Source organism: Aedes aegypti, chromosome 2 (genome assembly GCF_002204515.2).
Source record: "Aedes aegypti strain LVP_AGWG chromosome 2, AaegL5.0 Primary Assembly, whole genome shotgun sequence".
NCBI classification, from domain to species: Eukaryota; Metazoa; Arthropoda; class Insecta; order Diptera; family Culicidae; genus Aedes; species Aedes aegypti.
Window position 1 is genome coordinate 389,133,776 of NC_035108.1, and position 15,778 is coordinate 389,149,553.

The 15,778-nt window shown below is 36.9% G+C and overlaps 1 protein-coding gene across 1 annotated transcript; it reads left to right on the forward strand.

Annotated features, from left to right (window-relative positions):
* The first annotated feature begins 1,136 nt into the window (after positions 1 to 1,136).
* Positions 1,137 to 5,148, forward strand: LOC5577432 (group XV phospholipase A2). The gene is made up of 5 exons (XM_001663302.2): positions 1,137 to 1,792; positions 3,186 to 3,560; positions 3,626 to 4,025; positions 4,123 to 4,245; positions 4,309 to 5,148. Exons 1-5 carry the CDS (start codon positions 1,636 to 1,638, stop codon positions 4,529 to 4,531), a joined length of 1,278 nt encoding a protein of 425 aa, XP_001663352.2. The 5' UTR covers positions 1,137 to 1,635; the 3' UTR covers positions 4,532 to 5,148.
* The last annotated feature ends 10,630 nt before the right edge of the window (positions 5,149 to 15,778 follow it).

Genomic DNA, 15,778 nt, shown 5'->3' on the forward strand with positions numbered 1-15,778 from the left:
AAATCCACATCCAGCGGCGGCGGTAACGCGCAGAAGATATGCGCGCAATTCAATCGCAACGTCAAAATTCAAGTAGGCTTGGATTTTTTCATTCATCAATGACGCAAATGTTTCAAATTTACTAAATCTGAAACACTTGGTGATTTTCATTATCACTGCGACGGTATATCGACATTTTCAGATAATCGCATTACGTGGATTTATCTTGCAGAGCACAATATTGTGCTCTGCAAGATAAATCCACGTAATGCGATTATCTGAAAATGTCGATATACCGTCGCAGTGATAATGAAAATCACCAAGTGTTTCAGATTTAGTAAATTTGAAACATTTGCGTCATTGATGAATGAAAAAATCCAAGCCTACTTGAATTTTGACGTTGCGATTGAATTGCGCGCATATCTTCTGCGCGTTACCGCCGCCGCTGGATGTGGATTTTAAATGAGCGCCGCAATACTATTCAAATATATTAGTCGCGACGCTTGGAGATTTAGAAAAAAAAATTAAAAAAAAGTTGTCCTTATTTCTGCCGGATCCATAATAATAGATTTTGCGAAATTTAACCTCACTTTTATTCATCAATAGTGGTTATTACGCCTAATGGTATGGGTGCCCTAGTGTAGATGTAGTTGTGAACCTTAGAGGAAAACAATATGCACTCAGTCTCGAAAAACACCCAGAAACCGGGTTTAAATTTTTCAAATTGGGTAATATTTACATATGCATTTTGATGAGTCTGCAAAGCATGTGCAAGTTTCTTTGAGGAAAACAAAAACAAACTGTGTATGACGAGCGTATGCTAGTCTACGTGTGTTCAAATGTCACCCCCGTTAATTTGAACGGTACCTCATGCAAACTATCGGGGTTCATTTTTAATTTGAACATCTAGTCACCCTAGAAACGTGTTTCTGGTTACCCCTTTCACTGTTTTGTTTTGATTCTGCGTTTCGTTCCACAGCATTCCATTCCACTTTACTCCGTTCCATGAGCTAAATGACGTTTGAACCATTTTTAATCTGAACGATGTGCAAATTAGCGGGGTACAAATTAAAAAGTGTTCAGATTAAATGTGGTCAAACCAACGGGGGCACCCGGTAGTATTTTCGATTTACTTACTGTGTATAAAAATTTCAGTCACAGGGTGCACATTGGCTAACGGGGCGATGATGACGTTCCTTTATGATGACAGTCGGCAGATTTCTGCGCGCTCTGCTGCTGTGCAATAACGGTGATTGTAGTAGATTTTGTAGTAAAAGTTTGTCTGGTCTGTAAACAAAAACGCAGAGAGTGTTATCAGTAGATTGTCATCCTAGTTGACCTTGTTAGTGCGTTATTTTTATGAATGACTTTTCTTCTTTGCGATCCTCTTGTTAGACCAATCGTGTGTGAAAGTGTTTTCGGAATTCGCAAACATATTTGCATACGAGGAAGTAATACAGACAAAATCTATTTGATAAGCGTTTGTCAAAAGAAATTGCATGTGTGTTGTTGTGAGCCGAATCCATCCGACGACCATCAGTCAGTGTTTAGCAGTCGATACGAGTGGATGTAAAATTACATTGAAATTGCAAGGGGTGGTGTGGACAATAGGAACAAAGCATTGATCGGCGGTGGAACATTATTACTACGTAAAAAATGCGATTAATTTCGGTTTTGTTGCTGCTCATGGTGGCGGCCACCGCTTATGGCACGATTTTCGGATCTGGCGTGAAATTTGTGACGGATCTGCATAAGAAACTGCGGCGGAGATACGATGAACGCTTCGAACGGAGATTGTCGCCGGTAATTTTTGGTGAGTGTTCTAGAATAATTATTGATGATGACCTTGACACTGTTCTGATTATTGATTAGTTTTGCAAAATAAAGGAAGAGTATTATTTGATACTACACATGATAGGCATATGTAACTGCATATTATATTACTTGTTCGGTTTATGCGACATATTCCATATCATGTATATGCTTGTTTTTACTATTGTTATGTTCTGAAAAAGCGTAATTCGTAAAATAGCATAGTAAAATAAAAATATAGACGGAAAATCCCGATGGCAATATGTTAAAACTATAACAAATCAGCAAATATGAGAAGTTTTAGCAAGGTGGTCTAAATTTTTTGTCCGTCTCTGTGTTTCTAAGGTCTCATTTCATTTGAAACTAAATTTCGTTTGCAACATGTTTACAATCTTACGATTCTGTCTGTTTTTGATAATCTTTCTACGCACTTAGAAAATGTTTTAAATATTCTCAATAGGCTCAATTCGACGCATATATGACTCATTAGCTAGGTTTGATCAATAATATTTAGCTAACTACTAGGTAACTAGTGACTCAATTAAATCCGGTTGCGTTGTTTTGCAAACTAAGTCCAGTTGTTCTTGCGACAACTGGCGAGGAAAACGTGTGTACATAATAGTAACGGTATTAACGTCCAGTGGGTCCACACAAACGCCGACAGCAAGTGAAGGGCAATGACGCCAAAACAAAATATATACATCACAAACGTTCTTTTATTCATAAACAGATTGATAAAGGCACATCAGGCGAGCTTCGTACGATGGCTATTGGCCTTCTTTTCCATTGAACTTGCTCAATGTGGAAGCCTAATAAGATAATGCGACCAAATGACGCTATTTCGAAGCTTCCGTAATGCTATCAGTTCGCTTCTGCCATAAAAGAAGGCGCCTCGGAAAGTCTAACGCGGATTTTTACCCAGACAATGCTCCTGCCTCATTCAGAATTCCTGCTCTTCCATGATTCAGAATATTCGTGCTTTGGTTTTAAAACTGGAATCTTAATCGGATTTCTATAATTGTTTTGAGGGTTTGATTTCCTTATATATTTGTAACTTTTGGTTTAAATACTCTCAATGTAATGTTTAGAATTTATTTTTTTTTATCTAGCGTGAGTCCTACGCAAAGAAAACTATTGCAAAATCTACAATATTCAATATATCAATACAAGAGTTTTACATTGTCTGAGTGGTCGAATGCCCAATCCGAACTGTTCGTTGGAAAAAAATGAATGTTCGTTGATGTGAATCATCCTTCCTTTAAAAATATCTTTTTCAGAAAATTGTAGAGAAAATCAAGTTGATAGCTAGAAGATTCAGTAGTAATATAAACCATATTCTCATGATGATTTTTGGTTTACATTCAAAGAAAATAATATTGCATCAACATTTTCAGTTCCCGGAGACGGAGGTAGCCAAATGGACGCCATCATCAACAAGAAAGACTCGGTCCATTTCTATTGTCAGAAATCTTCGAGCACCTATTTCAACATTTGGTTGAATAAAGAGCTCCTGGTCCCATTTGTCATCGACTGTTGGATCGACAACATACGCTTGGTATACAATAGTACCACGAGAAAAACTTCGAACGCACCTGGTGTGGAGACTCGCATACCCGGCTTCGGTTCGTCGGAAACCGTCGAGTGGATTGATCCGTCCCACGCCAGTGAAGGGGCATACTTTGTGAACATTGGCAACGCATTGGTGCAGAATGGTTACAAACGTGATCTCTCTATTCGGGGAGCGCCATACGACTTCCGGAAAGCACCAAGTAATTTCCGCAACATTGTATTATCGAAGACCATAGTTATCAGTATCATTCCATTTATTTTACAGATGAGAACAAAGAGTGGTTCATCAAACTGAAACACCTGGTCGAGGAGACTTACACCTTGAACGATGACACCCCAATCACCTTTATCGTGCATAGCATGGGTGGTCCAATGACGTTATTGTTTCTTCAAATGCAAACTCAACAGTGGAAGGATCAGTACATTCGACGTGTAATTTCCCTGGCGGGTGCTTGGGGCGGAAGCGTAAAAGCCTTGAAGTGCTTTGCTGTGGGTGACGATTTGGGTGCTTTTGCACTTAGCGGAAAGGTAATGAGAGCAGAGCAGATTACCAATCCATCACTGGCTTGGCTGATGCCTAACCCATTGCTGTGGAAACCAAATGAAGTTATGGTTAGGTCTCTATCCAGAACTTACACCATGGATCAGTTGGAGGAATTCTTTCAGTAAGTAGTATGGTACTCATTTGTTTTATCAGACGTTCTTAACATTCAAAGAACATTCGTCTATGGTCAACGATGATTTTGTGTCTGTTTTTTGCAGGGATCTTGATTACATCAACGGTTGGGAAATGAGAAAAGACAGCTTGGAGTATGCACTCAATTTCACCGCACCAGGTGTGGAACTGCATTGTATGTTTGGCTCAGGGTTCAACACCGTTGAAAGGTAGATACACACAGTCACATTGATTAATCTAAAATCTATTCCAATTCGTGCATTCTGTTTTAGTCTAAACTACGAAAAATCGTACGACTTCTCCGGTAAACCCACACTGGTTTACGGAGACGGTGATGGAACCGTCAATCGACGTTCCCTCGAAGCATGTCGGCATTGGAGTAGCCAACAAAAGCAGCCAATTTATATGCGCGAATTTCCAGGCGCTGACCATATGAACATCCTGGCAGATTTGAGCGTACTGGACAGCATCATCAAAGTACTAATGTATGATTAGGGCGGCGTAGCCGACAAGTTTACTTTTCAATTGATGGATATTATTTCTCTTATACCAAATAGAGAGTACGAGACTTGAAGCTTATAAGCAATATTGTAGATTAGTATGCGTTTGACATGAGTTAAAAATGTGTGTGTGCACCTCAATACTGTACTGTTGCTATACGTATAACTCAGTTGTAGAATGTCTTGGCAGCGGTCGTTTCTCTTAGCGGATAGATACAGAAAATTGATTCAGTAAACAATAGATTTCATGGTGCAGTACAAGGAACAGTAGTTGTGCGATAGGACAAGAAGAACAAGAGCAACAACTGATCAAAGTAATGAAAATAGTTATTATTATGATACGAGAAACTATTATAAAATGTAAGTTTCTGGACAACACCCATCACTAGACAAGAATTTACAGAAACAAATTAAATAAATAGATATTTAAACAAAATCAATTTACGCATATACGATCGCAGCTGATCAAAATTAATTTATTTTCCTGTTGTAGCTTGGTTTGGTTCAACAACGTTGATGAAAATGAATCTTATATGTCGTTTGTTTTCTAACAAAAAAAAAAAAAGAGCAGTGAATAATAGAATGTGTAAATCTAGTAATGCTGAAATAGTTTAAAAATTAATAGAAGACATTTACTATTCTTTAAAATTTGTAAACAATATTTGTTTCAACGAGAATGCGTAATAAACATTTCAACATTTCGTTCATATCATTTTGGTATTTTATTAATATGACAAGCATTATAACAAGAACAAAAATAAATTAAAAAGAAACCTGAAACTTCTATTCTGATATCATAAAGATTACTTTCTCGAATCAAAATTAGACATATATAGTGGCGTGAAACTTAAAATAGGAAGTTAATTGATATACCTACTTGATTTTACTAAGTCCTTAATTTAAAAAATAATTTCTTCTCCAGAAAATTCATGGGGAATTCTCTGAATCTAATTCAGGTTTCCATCAAAGATCTTACCAGGCGTAATGCAAAAATTTCGTCAAATATTCTCCATCCTTTTTTATTCCTATTCGGATTAGTCAATGCGACCAGTCTATAGATCAATTGTGACACCACTCGTATATTAAGTGTGTTCTAGTAACCTCGAAAAATCGGAAGGAATAATTAAGTTGAAAAGGTTCCTTTATTTAGACCCTCCACAGAGAATTAACTCAACGAAGGCGTGTCCCTTATTAATCATAAGCGATTCATTTTCTTAGAGATACAAAATATTAGGACTGATTTTTGGCCATGCTTCGGAAACCTAGCCTCATCCTCGTCCAGGTATTAAATTATCGGCAGGAGACTGCGAAAAAAAAAACGGGGCTTCTTATTAGCATCAGAAGCATTTCAAACGAGAAGTTTCGTACAGTACTAAGTATTACGTCAATGGCCAATCTTGGGAAAGTTTCTGTTTCTGTTCAGGATGAACCACTGCGACCAGTTTTTGATCTTTTGTGGTATACCCGTGGTTTTTGTTTAGTGCATGTCGTTCTACTCCATTACTATTGAGAAATAATGAAGTAGGGTAGGTGTACCAGTTATGGCCATAGTGGTTCCCTATTTCGCCATACGTGATATCTTGAATGCTTTCACATTTTGAAAAATCATTTGTGTTTTAGCAGTAAAATAAAGGATAAATCTTGATGTTTAAACATTCAAAAAGATTAAAAATGTAAAAGTTATTCAAATTTTGCATATGGCCAAATAGGGAACCACTATGGCCATAACTGGTACACTTTCCCTAGTCGTTTTTGTACAATTATCATTCTTCACCATTTTGCATAGAGTCTCTTTAGAAAAAGGTACCGCTATTTAAACCTTTTGGAGAAAACAATTTGTCACCATCAAACTCTCAAACGCGGTTCGGCCACTAAGCTGGTTGAATGGTATTGAATTTGACCATGTATCGGTACTCTAACGTATCACATTATTGGTTCTACTAATAAGGTTCAAAGTCGGGTTTTTTTTGTAATTGTGAACAGGTTTCATCGCATTAAGCAGTTAGATTCCTTGAAAAAAGAAGCTAATTGTAGAATGTAGGAGGTCTGCTACTTATTTATTTATTTACTTGTACCACCAACAGGCTTCAAAGCCTCAATGATGTCATATTAAAACTAAACATATTCAAAATTGTCATTCTTACGATATATCAAAAAACGAACTGAATCTTCGTCGAAGTAGTTGGCGAGACAAGTTGAAAACAAAGAGAGCAGCAACTCTATTGAAAAGCCTCTGCAGACCTTAAATAGCGCCAAACATGCTATAATTAGTTCGTTGAAGAGGTAATCTCAGCGTCACGTTATTCCGAAGGACTCGGGGTTGCACATTTATGTTGACTTGCTCCAACAGGACAGGGTAATCTATGTGTCCTTGCAGAATATCGGCAATAAACAAAGCTCTAGCTGTATCTCTTCGGACGGACAGGGGTTCCAGGCGAATAAGTTGTAAGAAGTCTTCTTAGTGCAAATCTCAAAAATCTCCTTTGAACGGATTTAACTCTCTCAACTCCATTGTTGTAGTGAGGCGTCCAAACTAACGAGCAATACTCTATAAAACGGAACGAGACAGGGAGCAGTAGAGCGATTTAAGACAGTAGATATCCGAGAAATGCTTAGAAATTCTAAAGATAAGTCCTAGAATATTGGAAGCTTTATCAACGACGAACGAGATGTGCTGCTTAACTCAAGAGCGGTCGCTCATTCAGCCATCGCCAGTGCCACCTCGCTCGAGCAGTGTATGAAAAGCGAGCTTTTTTCAAGGTGCGTGTACTCAGTACACGTATGTGACCGATCTTGGGTTAAAGGAGAGTTGGATATCCAAGTTAACTCCCAGGTCCTTAATTTGGTTAACACGCTCTATGTCTTGACCAAATAAGACATACATATGGACAATTGACTCTTTTTTGCGTGAGAGCGATATCACTGAGCATTTTAAAGGGTTAACATCTATCTGGTTTAAATGGCACCAGTCAGCAAAAGCGTTCAGCTGAAGTTGAAGAAATCTGCAGTCATCAGTTGAGCGGATTCGAAGAAAGAGTTTGAGGTCATCTGCGTAAGGAAGCCGTGGTCCTTTGATCACCAGGTTGACAGCGTTGAAGTAAATCAGGAACAACAGAGGTCCCAGGTGACTTTCCTGAGGGATTCCAGATGAGACAGCAAAAGTAGGCGACTGGCAGTCTCCCAAATCTACGAACAGATGACGACCGGTCAGGTACGATTGAAACCATTGCAAAAGGCTGCCGTTGATTCCCAGCCTATCTAGCTTTGCAATGGCTATGCGGTGATTTAATTTGTCGAAAGCAGCTGTCAAATCCTACTCCACTGTATCGGAATCGTTTACCCTTAGATATCCAAAGATAAGCACTTGAATTCGGAAAGAACTTGTCTTATGAATTGAGACCAGCCTTAGATGCTGATTGACTCATTTTTCCACTTCGACCTCCTCATCATCTAAGACAAATAGGTGGGTCTTAGTGACTTGTTACTCTCTTATACTCTTCCGACCATAACTTATCAGTATTAACAAGAACACATACAACAAGAGTACAACAACATGGTAGATCTTACCTCGTAACGCACCTCGAAAAGGTGATCTACCCGCGTTACGGGAATGTTAATATATTCAGTGATCCAGAACCCATTCTATCACTTGTGCCAAGTTTAGCCTTGGCTAAGCTCCAAGTATTTTAATTATCTTTAGGATCCTATTAAGTTGTTGATTGTTGAATCAAAAGACTGATGCTGGTACAGAGGACTTAATACTGCAAAGCCCAAAACTACCAGAACAATGAAAAAAAGATGAGATTGGTTTGGTAGATCTTACCTTGTAATACTTCATCTTTAGGATTCATCAAGTTATCTCTCCAGGGATGCTTTCACAAACTCTTCCAAGATTTCCTTCAAATATTTATATTTTGAAGACTATTTGGAGAATTATTCTTGCGATTCTTCTAGACATCATTTATGAAAGTACACTGGTCCCACAATTATGAACCAATTAAGGCTTTGCGAAAATTCAAATAAATATAGCAAGCTAAATAAACAACATATTTCAGTGCATTCAACACCAAATGGTAAAGTTGGGCATATACTTACAGTTCATGCACATTGTCTCATTGGAATAGCTGATAATACTGGAAATTTTCACTTATTTGCACATCGTCTAAAACCACATTTTATGAATCGGCAAAAAACCTGTCCACAAATATGTATCAATATGACCACGATTTATGAATAAGCTGATTATTTTCATTTATTTTACAATATATGTTGAATAGTCTATATGTGTATGAGAACACTGCCTAGGACATCATCATAAGGGATATGCAGCGGAAGACCGGAACCAGTTCCGAGAACTCAGGAAATGTATGATGATGACTTGATTCGAAATTGAACCATTTGGCAATTAAAGTTCAAATTTGCTAATCTTAGTCTTATCCTAGAGATCTGATTTGTTTGCTTTTGGTCAAGTTGGTCAGTCTTCTCCTTCTTCTTCTTTTTCTTGGCATTAACGTCCTCACTGGGACAGAGCCTGCTTCTCAGCTTAGTGTTCAATGAGCACTTGCACTGTTATTACCTGAGAGTTTTCTTTGCATAAGATGCAATTTTCTATTCGTATATCGTGTGGCAGGTACGATGATACTCCCAGGGAAGTCAAGGAAATTTCCATTAAGAAAAGATCCTGGACCGACCGGGAATCGAACCCAGACACCTTCAGCATGGCTTTGCTTTGTAGTCGCGGACTCCAACCACTCGGCTAAGGAAGGAAGTTGGTCAGTATTTCAAGCGATGTTTGTTTTATTTGAAACTAAGAAAAAAAAAATAAATCGAATTGGAGAGGACAAATGAAGCAAAACATAATCTTTTTTATCGTCAAACAGTTCATATACAATACAGATTTCACAAATTGTATGAAAATTTAATAAACAATGCATATTCTTGGAGAATAAGGGGGTGTCAATATCGACCCGTGTGTTCATTATGCCCTTAATCACCTTACGTGCAACAAATGCGATCGCAAAAAGTTATGACATACATCTGATATCAATACGAAACAGGAGGGATGCAGACTGGCGCTTTTTTAACTGGTTAGTTATGGTCCTTCTGCAGAAGCAAATAAGATCAGGAAGCACCCGGAAGCCCAATAGCCGTAGCAATTCATCATGACCATGCTGAGGGTCGTGCGTTTGAATTCCGCCGGTCTAGGATGTTTTCGAGTTGGAAAAACGACAACTGTTGATCAATGATCAATTAGAAAATAGAAATTAGTTAATAATCATTTGAGAAGCAGGCTATTTGCCAGTTGGGACATAACGCCAGAAAAAATAAGAAAAAGGAGGCCTACTGGGACAGAGCCTGCTTCTCAGCTTAGTGTTCTTATGATCACTTCCACAGTTATTAACTGAGAGCTTACTATGCCAATGACCATTTTTGCATGCGTATATCGTGTGGCAGGTACGAAGATACTCTATGCCCTGGGAAGTCGAGAAAATTTCCAACCCGAAAAGATCCTCGACCAGTGGGATTCGAACCCATGACCCTCAGCTTGGTCTTGCTGAATAGCTGCGCGTTTACCGCTACGGCTATCTGGACCCCAAGGCGCATATCATGTACGCTATAAATTCTTCAGAAATCCTTTTCAATGACACTGTTTCTGTTTCATTTCTTCCAGACTTGACTATAACAATATATTCAACTTTACGGAATTGTACTACTTTGTCGGATATTTGTGATTTATGAACGACCCCATAGCCAAGTCATGTACTTTTTGAACTCCCATCTCAAAATCTGATTTTGAAAATTGATTATAGATGGGTATAACATTTAAAATTCATCAAGTTCTAGCAGTTTGCACGCTGATTCGAAAATTGTGACATGCGTGTTTATTTCCCACATTTTATGAATCAAGTATTTCACGCAAAAATCTCAGACAAATATCTCATATTTCACATTTGTATCGTATAACCATGTTTATTTAATCTGCAAATGTTGTATGTAACTCATTCTCCTACAAATATCTTTGTATTAATCTTTTAAAACGTCGCTGCAAAATAGCCGTCTACAGGCGTGCTTCTACCGAAATTGACAAAAAATACATCCTCATTGGCAGTAAACAAAATTCATTAATTTAATTGGTTTATACCGAAATCAAGAGACTTTTTATCGCGATTTAAAGCATTGAAATGGTTACACACATTGTGTAGCTTAACAGCTAAAATGTTTCTGTAATGTTTTGTAATTAATTTCATTATAATTTTGCTTTTCAAAATCAGCTGATTCATAAATTGTGGGTGATTCAACTGTGTGGGGTGACTGTACTTCGAAATTCTACACAGCAACCTCAACCATTCCTCCCGGAGTTTTCTCAGGACTCCTTGTATGGATTTTTCAGGGATCCAGAGATTTTTTTATTCAAACATTTATAAATATTAAAATATTTTTCGAGTCGGTTGAGAAGCATGCGTCGTCGCAGGTAAAAGTGTGGAAGATTCGTTGAGAGAGGTATGATATTTGTATAGAATGTTGAATTGTAAAGGTATACCTGGTTGCAGCTGCTGATTGAGGTATCAGTCAGTAGCTGCCCAGTTGAAGGAAACATCTACTGTATTGTATTTCTTTATGATTTGCAATCGGATGTGGACGGGCTAGCCTCGCTAGGATCTGCGTGGTCTTAGCGGACTAGCTCTTCAACAGATCTCACTATAGCATGGATCCCACATTTTTTACAGGAGTTCTTTTAAAAGCCATTTTTCTAAATCATACAGAGTTTTTTTTTTGCTTAGTATTTATGTAGAGTCTATAACACATCTGGTGATACCGCAAGGATATCTACAGGAATTCCTTACAAAATTTCTGTAGGGAGACTTTCATATGCTGTTGTAAGGTTTTTGCAGTTTACATGAACTGGGTACCTCCGTTGGTTTGACCACATTTAATCTGAACACTTTTTTATTTGTACCTCGATAATTTGCACATTGTTCAGATTAAAAATGGTTCAAACGTCGTTTAGCTCATGAAACGGGGTAATGTGAAATGGAACGTCGTGGAACGAGCGTCGGGGTCTCTCAAGGGGCTCCGCAACTTAGGGGGGAGTCGTGTGTTCGATCCCCACAGGAGCACGTGGTTTCTTTTCACAGTATCAATTTCAATTTGTTCATTTGATACGTGTTCGTCGTGTACATGTTAACTTCAAGATATTTTAAATGTGCAATTAGACTTTCACATATTGCCTCTATAAAAAAACCTCAGAACTTTCTTACAACATTTCCATATGAGTAAATCTTTGAGCTTTATACTGCCCTCATTCGCATAGTCGACGTTAGTGCCAATACGACCAAAACGCATTTTGTCTTCATGTGCTTTCTTTACCTAATGATAAACTCGTTGGACATGCGAACAGCGCTTATTTGTTCTGAAATATTTGAACTTTAAAAAGAAAACGGATTGACATGAGCATATACACCAACTTATCCGAAGAAACACCCGGTTTGCAGAGTGATTGTTCGGTTAGTTTAGCATATAAACCAGGTTGCTATAAAAGTGGCCTGATGTTTACATCAGTTCATCCATATTCATTTCATATTCATCAAACTCACTTCTTGGACGGATAAAACAACTTATGCGTTTGCAGATGATAAAAGTAAGAAATTAATCGAAAAGTGTTACTTTCTTAACTTTTGGATTTAAATATTTAGCAAATGCACAGATTATTTGACCGAAATTGGTGAAAGATTCAAGAATGCAGCTAGGTACATAAAAATGCAGCTAGGTACATAAATAAATTCCAACTAGAATTTGTAGCCTTTGATAGATATGCGTATTTCGACCTCAACTGTAAGGCCGACTTCAGTGCCCCATCACAAGTTTTCATTTTCGCTCATCTTGGTAGAATAAGCTGGCAAATTTGTCTGAAGATGGTATACCATCTTCTTAGCATTGGATTAAATTTCCCTTCGATTGAAGACAAGCAAATTCTCAGCAAATCTCAGTATAATGATTCACTTGAACTCGTCACGGAGTATTGCTACCAGTGTAAGCATTCGATTATTCTTCTAGAAAACTGACACTCATTCTACCTTTGTTAAAGAGTTTCCATTTTCCTAGAACCTAAGGCGCACCAGTGAATGGTGTGTAGGTAATTCTTACAAAGTTCTAGCATTGCTCTTTAGCCCTTTCATTTGCACGTCAAATCATAACCACATGTCCAGGGGCTATCTCCATTCAATCAAAGTGCGTCACAATTAAAAGGAGAAGAAGGAGTGGGTGATTTGGGGCGTATTGTATTACAAACAACCCATAGTGAGGTTGCTTGATCAAAAGTCTTGCGAATTTAATGGAAAATGTACTTCTCTGTCTTTGATTGGTTACTAGAGAACATGAGAGTAATTTCAAGTGCCGTTCCTTTCTCATTGTGTGCATTAGAAATGGGAATATCAAATTAACGTTTTTCTAGCGTAATGTACCGTCAAAGAATATTATTTCAATTGTTCCAATTATTTGTTGCAGAACAACTAGCAAACGTTCAATAGATAGTCTCCAGTATCTTAAACTTTATAACACATCTGATGATATCACAATCTATGCGAAGAAATAAAATATTTACATAAATAGTTTACGTAAGGTTCACACCTGCCATAACACATATAAAATATATAATCACTGTTTTGACTGTAGTCGCGACTCGTCCTTCTTGAGACAAGTATGCAAATCGTTATAAGGTCATAGTCACGCATGTGTCACTAATAACAAATGGCATGTTATGTTTGTTGTGCTGTGTGCACCTGTATCTTACGCAGCATACCCTGGCATGGTCCACAGGAGTACGATAAGTTTTATTTCATTGAAATTGAATGCTCTGTCAATGAAATGCTGTGGCAACCAAATGCCATCGAAGTTTAATCGTTTTTCAATGTACTTAGTTACGCGATCGGTTACAAGGTTCGAAGTTCAATCTGTAGACCACGGAGCTTCTACTTCTTCTTACTATTTCTGCCGTTACGTTCCAACCGGTTACGCGTTTACCGCTACGGCTATCTGAGCCAGGTACGGAGCATACTCAAATTCAAATTGCTGAGCTAAAATTTAAAGATCTACCGGCAAAAAGATTCAAGTCGATATGTATTTTGCACCATACTTGAACTGAATGTGGCTGAACTACAATGTTAGTCTACCACCATATGCCTCCCTGTCTGGATAGTTTAATTTATTATATGACATCCTTGTTATTTTTACACCAGTTTCTTAAAATACATTGATCACTAAAGTCACTATTTTCCAGATCTGACGATAAAGAAATTAAACTCAAAATCAGCTTTTCAAATTCAAACAACAAGCAATACAGGTTGTTTTGTGAACATTCTGAAATTTATCTATAATTCTTTTAAGAAATAAATCATAATGTTATCTACAACCTAAAATATTATTTTTTACTATTCCATGAGTTTGTCAAAAAAAAAAAAAATACTTCTAGTAATTCGTTTTGTTCAGTGATTGTGGTTCGTTATAAACGATTCAGAGGACAATTGAAATAGGTAAGCTATCGTGGGTCAAGTAGATACAGGAAAATTATGAGTTCGTTCACTTCATCTTCTTGATAAACTTACGTGAATAATGTAAACAAACTTTTCCCTATGGCTAACGATTGTGGAACTAAAATACTTCTAATCGTATTATAATGAGATTTCTCTGATTGTTGTAGATTGAGTACGCTAGAATCGAAAAATTTGCGCCAAATGATCCACTTGCCCCACCAAAGAGATCACCAGTGTAAACTTTATCTATTCTCAAAACAACTATGATACAAATATGATGACACAATCAATAATAGGAATGTTAATACATACATTCGTATTAATAATGCTTTGTTGTGTATTTTTATAGTGTATACATATATTTTTTAAACTATCAAAATAATATGTAGAGTTTAAAAACAATGGTTTACTCTAATTTGAACAAATTTATTAACGGAAACCACAATCTTGAACAGATATTGTGTCTTTTTATACATATGACTTATACGCAAATGTTGTATGATTATTCCTGAAGCTATTTTCAAAAGAAACTTCTGGTTTAAATACATTCATTACATGTACATTTGCTTGAAAAACTAAAATCTTTTCGTTAAGTTTGTAAATATATTTGATTTATCTGTTTGATCAATTGATATGGTCTATTCAAGTAGGTACGATAAGTTGCAGAAAGATTTGTATAATCTGCAGTAATCCATTTCAGCTCAGAAAAAAAAATTCTACTTAAAAAAACTTTCTTTGCAATTATACCAGAATTACATTTTCATTGCTAGAAAGATTAATCAAAATTTGCAATGGCATGTTTGACAAATGAGCCTCTGTACGTGTCATAAATTCTTTTGTTCTTTTGACTTTTACTATGTCTCGTACACTCAGAAACACGGGTAGTCACAGAATTATTAAAATTTTAGTAATTTATGACTCTCTTTCATTCTACAGGGAATTTTATTAATATTTGTCGATTCGCCTGGGTTGAAGCATCGCTAAGCTTCAACCCAGGCGAAATGACATTTAGTGTAGAAAATCACAGCAGATAGAAAATAGTCATTAATGCATAAACTTTAGCCATTCTGTGACTATTTTTATTTCTGAGTGTAGGTTGATGCTGACTAGCTCTCTCTAGTGGGAAACTTTAAAACAGGGCGCACAGTGAAAGTCAAACGTTTTATAACATGAATCGGCTCATGTAAGCTAGGAATAAAAGAAAATTGAAGAAAAACAATATTTTAGGATATAAAAATATATTGAAATTCACATAATCAGTACACTAATACATGATAATAAAATTTGATTTACTTATCCCATATAGAGTTACCGTTTTGACTCATATTCCGAACACTTAAGGCCAACAGGGACTTCAAATGCATCTGATTGGCATAAATTAGCTGATATTTGTGCAAATTTTAATTTCATCGCAAAGTCTACCTGTTAGCTGTTGGGTGTACCAATAATTATGTTGATTTTATTAGTTTAAGTATTGTTTTCACGTAAAAGTATGGAACAACATTTTGACTCAAATGCCGAACACTGTGTTCGTTCTGTCTCATATTCCGAACACCCTGATTCAAATTCCGAACAGCACGAATAAATCGTATTCAAATGAATAATTTGGCAAATAAATTAATCTGAGCTTGTTCTATTGGTCTCAAACTAGAGAATCATCACTACTCCTGCGGTATAAATTATATTGGAGACTGTCAAATTGAACTGCAATT